The 15113-nt window shown below is 45.2% G+C and overlaps 1 protein-coding gene across 1 annotated transcript in view; it reads left to right on the top strand.

Moving 5' to 3' along the window:
* LOC145354481 (VPS10 domain-containing receptor SorCS3-like) overlaps nucleotides 1-15113 on the top strand; it is a 1074210-nt gene that overhangs the window by 922795 nt on the left and 136302 nt on the right. Inside the window, exon 16 of the mRNA XM_080205878.1 lies at nucleotides 9504-9637. Within this exon, the coding sequence (XP_080062004.1) occupies nucleotides 9504-9637 (134 nt within the window). The remainder of the gene's footprint in view (nucleotides 1-9503; nucleotides 9638-15113) is intronic.

Below are 15113 nucleotides of genomic sequence, written 5' to 3'. Positions count from 1 at the left end.
AGTTCAGAAGAATGAGGGGAGGGATCTCATAGAAATCTATAACATTATCACAGGATTAGACAGCGTAGATGCAGGGGGGATGTTCCTGATGGTGGGAGAGTCCAGAATCAGGAGTCAAAGTCTAAAGTACTGTGTGCAGTTTTGGACGCCGCACCTGCGCAAGGATATTTTGGCCTTGGAGGGAGTGCAGAGGAGGTTTACTAGGCTGATACCGGAGTTGAGGGGGTTGAGCTATGAGGAGAGGCTGAATAAACTAGGCTTGTACTCGTTAGAGTTTAGAAGAATGAGGGGAGATCTCATTGAGACGTATAAGATGATGAATGGGATGGATAGGATAGAGGTGGAGAGACTCTTCCCGCTCAAAAAAGACAGTAGGACTAGGGGGCACAGCCTCAAGATAAAGGGGGGGCGGTTTAGAACGGAGTTGAGGAGGAACTTCTTCACTCAAAGGGTGGTGAATCTCTGGAATTCTCTGCCCGTTGAAGTGGTGGAGGCTGCCTCGCTAAATATTTTTAAGAAGCGGGTTGATGGGTTCTTGATAAGAGAGGGGATTAAGGGTTATGGGGAGAGGGCGGGAAAGTGGAACTGAGCCACGACAGATCAGCCATGATCTTATTGAATGGCGGGGCAGGCTCGAAGGGCCAGATGGCCTACTCCTGCTCCTATTTCTGATGTTCTTATGTTCTTATAAATGGTAAAACTTTAAGGATAGAGGCAAGGAGAAATTTCTTCACCCAGAGAGTGGCCAAGCTGTTGAATTCATACAAAGCATTGTATGATTTCAAGGAGTTAGATTTAGCACTTGGGATGAAGGGGATATGGGGAGGAAGGTGGGATCAGGCTATTGAATTGGGTGATCAGCCATGATCATACTGAATGGTGGAGCAGGCTCGAAGAGACAAACAGCCTCCTCCTGCTCCTATCTCCTATGTTTCTATGAATGTTTTCTTACAAGCGCTAGATGAACGTAAGTTGTTGTTCTTGTAGAGCTGGTAGCAGCATGTAAATCATACACAATAAAAAGATGGTATTATATCCTTTTTATTGCTTAAAATCTTTGATAAAAACAGAGACACCATTCTGTCTAGAGTCCCGAGAAAGTCAATTTCCTCATCATACACTGCTTACCAACCTCCCTCCCCCAGCACAATCTCACTGTATTCAGTCGTCCTACTTAGTGTAATAGGTCTCAACTGAACGAGCGCATTAAGCCACATATGACACCTTCTGCCTAGAGCCTTAACTAATTAATTTCCAATTGACAGCACACATCTTGGCCTAATTGGCATCATTCTTCGGTCGTAACATATGGTGGTACCCAGTGCACAGGGTAATGCTGGCACCAATGTAATGGCGATGCTCGCAGGCTTACAGCCTGACACCAAGGGGCAGATCTCAGCTTGGACACAGTTGAATAAAATAACAGCTTTTTTTTAATATATTGAGATGAGACACAGAAGACGGCAGTCTGTCCAATCAACATTGACAGCACTCAGAAGCAGGCCTGCTGCAGCAGGCTTCAACCTCCACAGATCTGAACCTGAATCCAATAAATATTTCTGTTTCATGCATGATAACAGCTTAACTCAGTGACAGGCCCACTGCTTGTTAAAAGAGCTACACATCACCAAGCCCAGAATCCAAACATATCTCCCTCCCCGAAACCACATCTCCAGTGCCAAAAGATTTCATTCTGCTGCTACCCCATTAAGACTGAGAACAATCTTGGCGCTCAGAAGCAGAAGAGTGACCTTGCCACTCCTATACGGGATAGGCAGCCCCTCAGGTTTATACTTAATACAATTGTGTAGGGTGTTTGTAAGACCACTCTTGAATTACGGCGTGCAGTTTTGACCGCCTAGCCTAAAAGAAGATAGGCTTTTCCTTGAGGGAATGCAACCAAGGTTCACTGGACTAGTCCCTGGGATGAAGGGATTGTCTTATGAAGAAAGTTTGAGTAGACTTGGCCTAGGTTCCTCAGAGTTCAGAAGAAAGCTGATCTTAATGAAACATATCGGGTGGGATTTTGCAGCCTTGCTCATCCCAAAACCGTAAAATCCCACCCAAAGTCAACAGACCTTCCCATTGTCTGCCCCTTGCCTGCTCTGATTCCCATGGTAGGCTGGGCAGTAAAATTCCTACTATAATTTTTTTAAAGTTTATTTATTAGTGTTACAAGTAGGGTTACATTAACACTGCAATGAAGTTACTGTGAAAATTCCCAAGTTGCCACGCTCTAATGCCTGTTCAGGTACACTGAATGATGCACAGGGATGATTTAGCACTGTCAATGCACCAAACTAGCACAGCTTTCAGAGTGTGGGACGAAATCAGAGCATCCAGAGAAACCCACTCTCATTCACAGGAAGAAAAGTTTTTTTTTAAAAGAAGAAGTTTATTTATTCGGCACAAGTAAGGCTTATATTAACAATGCAATGAAGTTACTGTGAAATTTCCCTGTGAAGGACACGCAGACTCCGCACAAATGGTGACCCGAGCCGGGAATCAAACTCGGGTTCCTGGCACCATGAGGCAGCAATGCTAACTACTGTGCACTGTGCATCTTGACAGCAGGGGAAATGCTGAAGGAATGTTTTCCCAGCCTGGGAAACTGAGAACACAGAGTTACAGGACCGAATTTTCACTCCAGGGAGGGTAGCTTGTTTCAGGAAATTTCCCAACTGTGCAGATCGGCCTTGCTTTAAAGCACCCCTGGAGTCCCACTTTCCATTCAAGGTAGACAGAAGCAGGATAAGATTCGAGTGTGGAAACAGATCCCAGGGAGTTTCAGCATGGGTGAGTGCTTTAGGAAGTCTGTCCGTCCCTGTTGTTTAGAAGTTATTAGCTCTCTAGCCCTCACTACTCACACACAGTCACCTCCCCACCTATTCTTTCAAGGGGCTTCATAGCCCAATGCCATTTCTAATCAATGATATGATCCCGCATTAAAGACAACTAATCCTTTAATAGCCTCTTTAAACTGTCAGTCAAATTATGAACTCAGAACAACCAGCTACAAAATTATAACTTCAGAAGACCAGCAAAGCAATGATAATTACATAATAATAACTTTTTATGTCAGTAAAGAACGTTATTGAAACTGCACAACAAAATGTTCACTTTTCTTTATCTTGTACCAGGTGGCCTGTTAAACAAAGCAGTCCAGCACAATTTTTTTTAAAATTTTCACTGAAAGCTTTAGCCTGTTGTTTCATGTTTAAATATAAGACATCTAAAACAATTTATATCATAATGCTTAAACTGAAATTATCTGACTCTCAAGAGCATTTATATCCATTACATTAATTCGTATCTCTCACACTGCAGGTTAAGGCCCTTGTAACAGGCAAAGAGATATCTGTTTGAACTCTGCACTATTTTTGGATGGTTCTACTGAGTTTGCTTTACCCACCTGGGTGTATCACACCATCCCCTTTCCCTTTGCTGGCAAAAATTTAGAAATGGGGGCAGGATTTACATATATAGATTCCAGTTGCTATTTTTAAAGAGTACCAGAGTCTTCCTGACACTACAATAACCTGGCCCACAGGCCCAATTAGGGGTTGGTCATTTTGGGACAAAGGAGAGGAGAAACCTCTTTACTCAAAGGATTGCGAATCTTGGGAATTCTTTCCTCCAAAGGGCTACAGCTCCATTGGGTCCATCAAGGTGTCAGATATTTGGCTCTTCACTGAATTTTAGGATATGGGGTGAGTACAGGAAGGTGGAGTTGGGGTAGGTGCTCAGCCATAATTTTATTGAATAGTGGTGCAGGCTAAAGGGGCCAAAATACCTCCAACATCTTCTATTTCTTTAGCTGTTATGTACTCAAAAAACCATAGGACAGTGCAGAAGGAGGACATTCAGCCCATCGAGTCTGCACTGACTGCCTGCAAGCGTATCTTACAATGGCCCACACCCTCTGTCCTATCCCCGTAACCCTGTGCATTTGCCACAACTCATCCCCCTAACGTATATACCTTTGGACATTAAGGAACAGCATGGCCAATCCAGCTAACCTGCACATCTTTGCACTGTGGGGGGAAAACGGAGCACCCGGAGGAAATCCACACAGACACGGGGAGAAAATCCACACAGACAGTGATCCCGGAATTGTATCTGTGTCCCTGGTACTGAGAGGCAGCAATTCCTCTGACATTCGTTATTTGGTTCTTGTCTCTGTGCTTGCGGTGAGCTCTGAGGACCTAATTGGAAACAACTGCGCTCTAGTTCAATCTAACTCAGAAATATTTTTAAAATGGAGGGCATGTGCAACAGTCCAGCTGATTGTTGGCATGGTGGACTTGGAGGAGTTCCTCATTGCTGTTGTCCTTGCACACCTCAGTGCGATTAACCGCTCAAAAACTTGGGGACGGCGAAGAACTCCGGTGAAAACATTCCCCGACCTCCATAACCTTTCCTCCTCAGGGAGGATAAAGGGTTTGTAACAGGCAGTTTACAAGTCTCAGTGCTGACACCAGCAACAGAAGGTCTCCAGTTGGTTAATTAAGCTGTGCCGACCTTGGCGCCTGTTTAGTTTGGGTTCTGACAGACAACCACCCAGCTGCTTGATGCTGGCGTTTATATCAATAGAGCTGGTCCACTTACGACAGTGGCTGCATCATAAATGCAGGTCTTCGAATTTGCTTTGGAAGCAGATTTAGCCGACCGGCACAGAACCTTGTCTGAAAGCCAGACAGACCGGTGGCTTTAGCTGCCAGGGTTCGCTTTCATCCGAACTCCCTCCTAATGAGCTATTTGCCACCTCCTTTCCTGGTGTTCCTTCATCACTAATTGGCCATTAGAAGGATGAACAGATGCCTCAGGAAAGTTATTCATTCTGCTTTCCTGGAAATCGTTTTTGAAAAGATGTTTATTTAATTAACTTCCAAAAAAAAGGGCTTACTTTCACACTCTCGTTCAAACATTCAGCAATCGCAGAAGAAAGCAGATTCGGATTCCCTCCAGCAAGATAGCTCTGCAGAGCGAGGTTACGGGATGAAGAGACCATACACTGAGCCGCAACTCCAGTGGCACAATGGTTAGCACTGTTGTCTCACAGTGCCAGGGACCCAGGTTCGATCCCCAGCTTGGGTCACAGTCTGTGTGGAGTCTGCACGCTCTCCCCATGTCTGTGTGGGTTTCCTCTGGGTACTCCAGTTTCCTCCCATAGTCCAAAAGATGTGTTGGTTAGGTGCATTGGCCATGCTAAATTCTCCCTCTGTGTACCCGAACAGCACCAGTGTGGCGACGAGGGGATTTTCATAGAATAGACTCATATAATCCTTACAGTGCAGAAGGAGGCTATTCGGCCCATCAGGTTTGCACCAAGCATAATCCCACCCAGGCCCCATTCCCATAACCCCATGCACTTACTCTAGCTACTCCCCCTCACACTAAGGGGCAATTTAGCATGGCCAGCCCACCTAACCCACACATGTTTGGACTGTGGGAGGAAACCGGAGTACCCGGAGGAAACCCACGCAGACACAGGGAGAACGCGTAAACTCCACACAGACGGTGACACATGTCAGGAATCAAACATGGGCCCCTGGTGCTGTGAGGCAGCAGTGTCGTTTCACAGTAACTTCATTGCAGTGTTAATCTAAGCCTACTTGTGACACTAATAAATAAACTTAAATTTATCCTTGTAAATGTTTGTTTCACAATCAGGTGTGCATAGTGACCGTCTTGCTGACAGCCAGAGAAATTGTTTTTATTTCAACAGCTATCCTTGTGGTACTTACAACAGCAAAGAATTTCCCTGACCTTTACTATTAAGCATTTATATCAAATCTAAAGCTGAAACATTTCTGCTGAAATCAAACTGAGTATATGTGTGACATTCCTATCTGCAGTTTTAATTAAAGCATTAAGTAAAAGTATTAAAGACCTCAGAACAGTTTTAACCTGTCAAGCTCCTCACCATCGTGACTTGGAGCTATATCACCATTTCTACACTGTTGTTTGGTCCAAAATCTGGAACTCCCTCCCAATCGGCACTGTGGATGTGTCTATGCCACACACAGTTCAAAAAGGCAGCTCATTACCATCTTCTCTGGGGCATTTAGAGATGCAGAGATACAGAGAAAAGACGAATGGCAGTAAGCCATGATGCTGGTTTGGAGTGCTGGTGCATACATGATGGGCCAAATGACCTGTGCCCAGAATCATAGAATAACAGAATACAACAAAAGAGGCCCTTCAGCCCATTGAGCCTGAACCAACACATGAAAGGTCCTGACCTGCCCATCTAATCCCACTTGCCAACACTTGGCCCATAGCCTTGAATGTTATGGTGTGCCAAGTACTAATCCAGATACTTTTTTAAAGGATGTGAGGCATTCTGCCTCCACCACCCTCCCAGGCAGCACATTCCAAACCCTCACCACCCTCTGGGTAAAAGAGTTTTTCCTCAAACCTCCCCCTAAACCTCCCACCTCTCACTTTCAACTTTTGTTGCCCTGTAACTGACTCTTGCGCCGCACTGATTCCGTGCTCAGTAAATGCTGGACTGCCAGCCGTACCGCGAACAAATTAAAATTACTGGGAAAAATGTGAAATAAGTTAGCACAGGCCGTTGTCCCTTCACCAGAGTCTCCTTCAATTAAATGCTCAATTATAGTTCACAGAGTGCTACAGGTTCTGTGTCAGCAGCCAGAGTGCCATCAGACCTCACATTCCCAGTTATATATACAGACAAGACTCCTCAATTGGGCAGGCAATAATGAGCTCAATCAGGGAGTTCATATTCCAAGAGGCCAATCTCAATGGCCTCATTGAAGTCAAGGGGCGGTACGGTGGCACAGTAGCTAGCGCTACTACCTGACAGCTCCAGGGACCTGGGTTCGATTCCCAGCTTGGATCACTGCCTTTGTGGAGTTTGCATATTCTCCCCTGCATAGGTTTCCTCCGGATGCTCCTGTTTTCTCCAAAGATGTACGGGTTAGCTACATTGGCCATGCTAAATTGACCATTAGTGTCCTGTGATACATAGATTAAAGGGATTAGTGGGGTAAATATGTGGGGTTACGGGAATTGAGTCTAGGTGGGATTGTTGTCAGTGTGGACGTGAGGAGCCGAATGGACTCCTCCTGCACTGTAGGGTTTCTATGATTACAAATGTAGCAAGGGAAAAAATTTACTTATGTGGGAATTTGTTGACAGTAAGAGTGTTTGAATCAAAGGCCACCTCCAACACCTCAGTGCCTGAGTCAGCCAGTCTCCAATGTAAAGGTAGCAGCAAGTTTATTTTAAGTAAGCTTGTAGTGCTGAAATACTGTCACGTTTCTGAATGATTATCGCCAACAGAACAATTTAACAGTGAGTTACAGAGTAAAACGACATGTGTATTTCACATATTCTCAACGCTTACGTTTTTTTCTCTCTCATCCTCGTTTCTCTGGCACCTCGTCCTCCTTCCACCTGTCCATGACTACATGGTTAGCTGGCAGAACAAAGAACAGTGCCACTTAGTAAAAGACCCTTCGACCCACCAGGCCTGTGCCAACACATGATGCCTTTCTAAACCAAAGATCTTTTGCCTCTATGCAGTCCATATTCCTCTATTCTCTGCCTTTCCTCCTCTCTGTCAAGATGCCTCTTAAACATTGCTGTAGTATCCCTCCATCCATCCCCTCTCGGCAAGATATGCAACCCCCATGTCCCATGCTGAGAAATGACCTACCCAGCCCAATGTCCCCATGCCAAGGTATTCCCTCCATCCACCTTCCAATGACCCTCTCATGCTTTCTATGCTAGGTTATGGCACCAATATGTCAACGCACTGTATAGAACGAAGGAGATCTATAGTGACATTGATTGTGTTGAAAAAAAATTTTAAAATTCATTAACTGAGAACTTTCCACTTTCTTTAGCCTGTAGTAAAAAAGGTTCTTTTAATGAAACTGTCAAACATCCAGATCCTTTAACATTTCAACAGCAGGAACTGCAAGCACTTAAAATGTTTTCATTTTTGTAAAAGCAAATTGTGGAATTAATTACGCATTGTGCATTCTTGGTTGAGAGTCTGACATCAGTTAAAGTGCTGGTGTGGCACAGTGGTTAGTACCATGGTCCCTAGTTTGGAAAGTGTGTGGGATGTGATTAACAGGTTTGTGGATTGAGGACGGGGGGGCCTTTCTCTTACTGTAATTGGGATGAAGTCCCATAGCACCAAATTGAGCCTGTTAAACAGTTCGCCTTAGCAAACAACAGTCCCTGTGGCTGCCTCCGAACATTTCCCTGAGAAAGCTGATCCAACCTCACCCACAGTCACGTTTTTCCGCCACCCCGCCCCCCCCCCCCCCCCCCCTCTCCCTCCCCTCCCTCCCCACCCTCCCCAATCCCGTCCCATCCCCGCCAAGGCTTTGTCCTGAGCCTGGTGGTCCTGCTCAACTGGGAATTTACCCGATTCCTGCTGCTCACCTCACGCATGATAATCCAGTCCTATCAATTATTGATTCAGTAACACATTCTGTGTCATCCACTCCGGGTGCTGCTGTGAATGTGAAATAACTTTGTTATGATATGTTTGAAAATCTAATCCTATCATGTGGTGTTTTTTTCTTTAAGCTTTAAGGACATATTTAAGGCTTTTTGCAGTGTGCCATCATTGGAGCTAGATCTGAACTCGACAGTTAGATGTCAAAATCAGAGTGATCTGCTTATAAAACAAGAAGCTAACCTGACTCCTACTTTCTGAATGTTATGAAGGGGAGGTTGATCCCCTCTCTGAAAACCTACACTTAACCACTCAAAGAGAAGTATCTCGCTTCATAATCTGTTAAAAGTGTGTGAGAAGAAGTGTGATCTGCTCTTCAGCAATTTTCGTTGGTTAAATCAAAATAACTGCCTCAGACTCTCTCAGTAAAATCAGCAAGTAACACTTCATTTATCTAACTAACCGTAAGCAAGTTAACTAAACTATTAACAAACCAAATAAAACACTATTCTAATGGAATGTTGTTTAGATAATCCAACTCCCAATTATTAACAAAAAAAATAGAAAATTTAGTCTTCCACTCTAAATCAGGTTTGCTGTCTTCCGGAATCTTCTGTCTTCTTTCTTCTGTCTGGAACCACTATCTTCTTTTTCGTACCTTTGCTATTCAGATGAGGCTTTGAGCTAATAGCTATTAGCTGTGGCAGAGAGCAATTGCTGGCTCTCTGCAACTGAGAGCTCTCTCTTATACCCTGATGACATTCCAACATCCCCAAATAGGATTGATTGTCAGGTTATCAAAACGTCAAATTTAAATCTAACAGGCTGCTGTTATCCAAGTGTTATCCATGTTTAAATTGACTGACTAAAATTCAAAGAGAGCCTGTTGTCTTGGTAACACTACTGTTTGACCTTTGACACAATGTTTCAGTCTGTGTACTACATATGCACCTGCATCTCTTTCTTGTTAACCTCTATGTTCGGAAAAAGCACTACCTTTTTAACAGATAATTCTACAATTATTAACTTTGCAACACTTATCAATGTGATTATTTTAAAGGGAGAGCCTTGCATTATGGGAGAAATGCGAATATACCAGAGACGCAGCCCAGCAACACAGTGTATTCTGGGAAAGAAGTACAGTGGAGCAGTAACATCAGTGCCTTGTACCTGCACAGACTCCGACTTTGAGTGGTAAGTAGCCTTGCTAACATCTCACCGACAATGTACCTGGAATCAAGGCCTCCTCGCACTGTTACCAGATCTTTGAACTTTGTCATGATATGCTCTTAGTTGGCTTCCAGCACTGTGCTGCTGCATGCTTGCTCTGATCCAGTAGCCCAAGCAATGGTTTTATGGAGGAAAACTGCACTGGTGACAGGAACTCGTGTCCATTGTCAGAACACGTTGAACAATCATGACCGCCTTTCCCACGGTTTTGTCTTCTCTGATTTACATTTAGTCTCATGTCTAGGCTTTGATGGTTACTAAACTTCTCAGCACTTGGTGTGTTGGCAAGACCTTGTACACTACAGTGGGATTGTGGGAGGACTGCTTCTGTGCTGCTCTCTCTATATTGTCATTAGCTGGCCACATCTCCTGACCAAAGGTTAGTAGGCCAAATCAAAATGATTGCAAGGTCCCTGCTGTAATGATTTGTGGCATAGGTTAACACTCATCTGATTTAGCAGTTCAGCGAATGATTCCCAGGATGAAGGGATTACCTTTTGAAGAAACTTTTTAAAGTTTATTTATTAGTGTCATGAGTAGGCTTACATTAACACTGCAATGAAGTTACTCTGAAAATCCCCAAGTCACCACACTCCTGTTCAGGTACACTAAGGGAGAATTTAGCATGGCTAAAGGCATGTCTTTCGAGCTGTGGGAGGAAACAAGAGCACCCAGACAAAACCCGCGCAGACACAGGGAGACAGGGCGGCACGGTAGCACAGTGGTTAACACGGCTGCTTCACAGCTCCAGGGTCCTGGTTCGATTCCCGGCTCAGGTCACTGTCTGTGTGGAGTTTGCACATTCTCCTCTTGTCTGCGTGGGTTTCCTCCGGGTACTCCGGTTTCCTCCCACAGTCCAAAGATGTGCGGATTAGGTTGATTGGCCAGGCTAAGAAATTGCCCCTTAGTGTCCAGGGATAGGTAAGTTAGAGGGGATTAGTGGGCATAATATGTAGGGATATGGGGGTAGGCCCTGGGTGGGATTGTGTTTGGTGTAGACTTGATGGGCCGAAGGGCCTCTTTCTGCACTGTAGGGTTCTATGATCTATGATCCATGAATGTGCAGACTCTGCATGGACCGTGTTCCAAACCGGGAATCGAACCTGGTTCCCTGGCGCTGTGAGGCAGCATTGCTAACCATTGCCAAAACATCAAAAATGGACTTAAGGCCACAGTCAGACCAGCCATGATTTCATCAAATGCTCGAATGGGCCTGAGGGCCTGAATGGCCTCCTACTGCTTGTAATTCTGGCATTCCCTTGTTCCGATCTTTCATTTGCCAACTTTGATCTCATTTTAGCTTTAATCAAAATTAGTTGAATTTATTTTGTTTCTGTTCTTGAGATCAATGCTTTGAGGCAAAGGTCAGGCTCTTGTTTTAATCTGATAGCGAACAGGCTGAAAGGAATGGTGAGAAATAATAAACTGAGGTTTGTCGCCAAAGTTTCAGAATTGCAATGTATTTGTTAGTTGTAGAGATGGTGGAGATATCCACACCATGGAGATGGGCAGTTCAGAGTCAACCACATTACTATGGCTCTGGAGTCACATGTAGGCCAGACCAGGTAAGGACAGCAGATTTCCTTCCTTGAAGGACATTAGTGAACCAGATGGGTGTTTCTAACTATCGACAATGGTTTCATGGTCATCAGTAAATTCTTAATTCCAGATATTTTTAATTGAATTCAAATTCCAGCCCTGGAGGGAAATGAACTGGGTATATTAGCTGAGTTTCTGGATTGATAGTCTCGTGATAATACCACTTGGCCATTGCCTCCCACCAAGAGGACGTGACTGACGCTATACAAATGTAAATTCATTCTTCTGGCTCACCAAGCACCTAGGCTGAGATCAGTTGATTCTGAACTGACTGGGAACTGAAGTTGACTTTCTGGTTCCTGTGTGGCTCGATTTCTAACCCACAGAACCACCAAGACAGCAATTCAACTGATCTCAGCTCCACATTCTCTCCTTCACATATTTATTCTCTTTCTCTCGGGCATTCAATCTCTCCCTGACATGGGGGAAGTGAAGTAACTGCAAAGTGAGCTGTCAATTTACTGTGATTTTGACTTGCGTTACTGGCATTGACTGAACTGTCACATATTGATGGTTTTTTATTGATGGTGGGAAGCCAACCCTTGTAACTGACCAAACGGCCCAGGTGCAGAGGCCCAAACCAGTCAATGGTCAGTCTTGGATATCGATAATAGTTATTGCATCGTGGGTAAATTAAAAACTAAAGTTGCACTCAGCAAATAATATTGATGCTTAACAGCCAATCCATATCGTCACCAGCCCATCAGAGATCTCCCTGGCTGTTTAAAAGTTTAAAGACTTCTTTATTAATGTCACAAGTTTACATTAGTAATGTAAAATAGGCTTACATTAACACTGCAATGAAATTACAGTGAAAATCCCCTAGTCGCCACACTCCGGCGCCTTTTTGGGTACATTGAGGGAGAATTTAGCAGCTAACCAGCACGTCTTTCGGGCTGTGGGAGGAAACTGGAACCAACTGGAAGACATGGGGAGAATGTGCAGACTCCACACAGACAGTGACCCAAGCCAGGAATCGAACCTGGATCCCTGGTGCTGTGAGGCAGCAGCGCTAACGGATGTGGGAATGAATCGGAGAGTCGCCCTATCTAACCTGTGATGGCTTCAGCCAGGCTAATGAGGTTGGCTTGCTAGAGTATGAAGTTCCTGATGAATCCCAATTGGTAGTTAAATCAGGGAGCTTCGTGCTTCCTATTTAAAGCAGGTCTGTCAGACTCCCAGCCTGCATTCAGCAGGGAGCAACTGGGGAGCTGGCTTTGTACAGATGTATGGTATAAATAAAGTAACTTGGTGATGGGACTTTTACTCAGTGGAGTTATTACAAACTATGTCAGCCTATACTTCTATTCCTTTGTCCCTCAGCTGGTTACCTAGCCTCCCCCTAAATGCATCCATGGGATACATCTCGACTACTCCATGTGGCAGCTGGTACACCAAACCAACATTCACCCAGATGCCCTATTCCTGAAAAACCCACAGGATAATGATCAGGAGTGGACATTTTTGTCAATCTTCCCCTCTCCTCGGCAAGGGGAGGAGGTTCCAAGACCAATTGCACTGAGTCAGCCAGTGCCCTGGCAGAGCTGAGCAGAGTAAATGTAGACTGAGGAATGACTCTGGGCCTTGTGTAGCTCGGTAACTCTGGGGAGCAATTTTTACCAACAAAATCATTTGAGGAGAAGGAGGCTTGTGACATGTTTTCAGTATTCTCAATCTTTGTCATCTGGAAGGTAACACTTTGAGTTAATGAAAGAGAGCAGGAGCGGCAACTGGCTTTGATACTCATCAGCCAGGCAGAATTGAGCTTGAACCTTGCCTGCCCTCCATGTCAGTGTAAAAATCCAGAAACCTAAATGTCAATTTACCCTCTCCATTTCCCAAAGCAAAATCAGATATCTATTCCGAAGATGGGTCTGCGACAGAAATATAAAAGCGTCTATTCTCTCCACGTATGCTGCATGCCTTCCTGACTGCCACATATCATATTCTGTTATTTTTAGTTGCTTCTCCTTCAGCCTATTTTTTTTTTTGGCGGCGGGAGTAAGGGTGAGAAGGAGGAAGAAGTGGGAATTTTGATTTCTGTGCCAGCAGATTCTGCAAAAATGTTCTTTACCCTGTGTCTGTCAAAAGAGATGTTAAACCGTGGCAACACTTGCCTGCTCAGCTGGATGTAAAAAATCCCATGACTCTATTCTGAAGAATATAACGGTATATAAGAATAAAACGGGCAACATTGTAAATAGAAGTGAGGCTGGACTATAGTGTCCAAGACTTACTGATAACATTAATATTTAAATTGGCTTAAAGGAGCAACGTTAATTTTGCCACACAACAAATCCCATAAGGTCGGGTGAGGCTAGAAACCACAATGGTTAGCACTGCTGCCTCACAACGCCCGGGTTCAATTCCGGCCTCGGGTCACTGTCTGTGTGAAGTTTGCACATTCTTCCTGTATCTGTGTGGGTTTCCTCGAGGTGCTCTGGTTTTCTCCCACACTCCAAAGATGTGCAGGCTAGGTTGACTGGCCATGCAAAATTGACCCTAGTGTCAGGGATTAGCAGGATAATTATGTGGGGTTTTGGGAATAGGACCTGGGTGGGATTGTGGTCGCACAATCAGTGCAGATTCGATGGGCTGAATGGCTTTCTTCTGCTCTGTAGAGATTCTATGAGTCGGGGGGGTGGTGGAGATGGATATTTCCCCAGCGCCCTGGTCAATTTTTATCCCTCACTCAATGGGTGCAGTCTTACGATCTTGTCCCATGCATCATTCATTGAGGAGAGTTGATAAGATTGGGTGAGAAGCAAACAATCAGGTTCGCTCCCGCTTTCTCACCTCACCCAACCGTATCGGACCTCTTTTGTGGGAAAATTAGCTTTGCGCCCTTAAGCTAATTTAAATATTAATGGGATGTTTAGCATGTTATCAGAGAATCTCAGACAATATAGTCCAGGCTCACTTCTATTTACCTTCTCGCTGGTCGAGTTTCAGGCTGGTGAGGATCACAAATGGTCTCCACCAACAGGGACCAGGCATGACAGCCTCGTTAGGGGGAATTGGAGGGCCCAGGTAGTCGGGGGCAAGGCCAGCATTGCCCATCGAGGACCCTGCCACAGCCCAACGGGCACCCTGGCACTGCACACTGGGTACCATTACAATGCCTGGAGCAGTGCCAAGTGGGTGGGGTTTGATTGAGGTTCGGAGCAATGACATGAGGGGGAATCAAAGTGTGGGCTCCGCAGTGGGGGAGGAATCTCTGCAGATATGGAGCGAGGGAGCAACTGGGGGGGGCGGGGGGGGAGACCAGCACAGAGAGTTCAGACAGGGGCAGGGTGGAGGAAATTAAGGGGCAGATTATGGGGCAGAGGGACCGTCACAAGGCGTAATTAGCTACAGTGGTGAGGGTTCGGGGGGGCAGGATCCAGCACAGCAAGAGATCAAAGGAGTGGGGAGGGGAGAAGACCAGCACTGTTAGCGATTAGCCAGACATGGGTCCCAATGTCCATGGAGCGGATTGGGGAAGGGTGGCAAGAGATCTCTCAGTGCACTAGGAGATCGAAATGACTGCGTGATTGTGTCCCAAGCGCTCTGCAATTGGCTTCACCAGCACTCTTACCAGCAGACTCTGCACAGACAGTGACCTAAGCCAGGAATTGAACCTGGGTTCCTGGCGCTGCGAGGCAGCAGTGCTAGCCACTGGGCCACTGTGCTGCCACATATAAGATAGAGGTCAGAGGTGAAGGAAAGTTGACCCATCAGGTGACAGGCCCTGCGTTCTGTGTGGGATGGAAAGGGGGCACCAGAGACCTGCACCCAATCAAATGATTTGTTTAAATAACTTAAAACATGTTTTTTTTAAGTCAAAAGTGCAAAACTTCAA

Source organism: Carcharhinus amblyrhynchos, chromosome 17, assembly GCF_965287045.1.
Source record: "Carcharhinus amblyrhynchos chromosome 17, sCarAmb.v2.hapA, whole genome shotgun sequence".
Lineage (NCBI taxonomy): Eukaryota > Metazoa > Chordata > Chondrichthyes > Carcharhiniformes > Carcharhinidae > Carcharhinus > Carcharhinus amblyrhynchos.
Note: the sequence above shows the minus strand (reverse complement) of the source record. Positions and strands in the feature narration are given on the sequence as shown.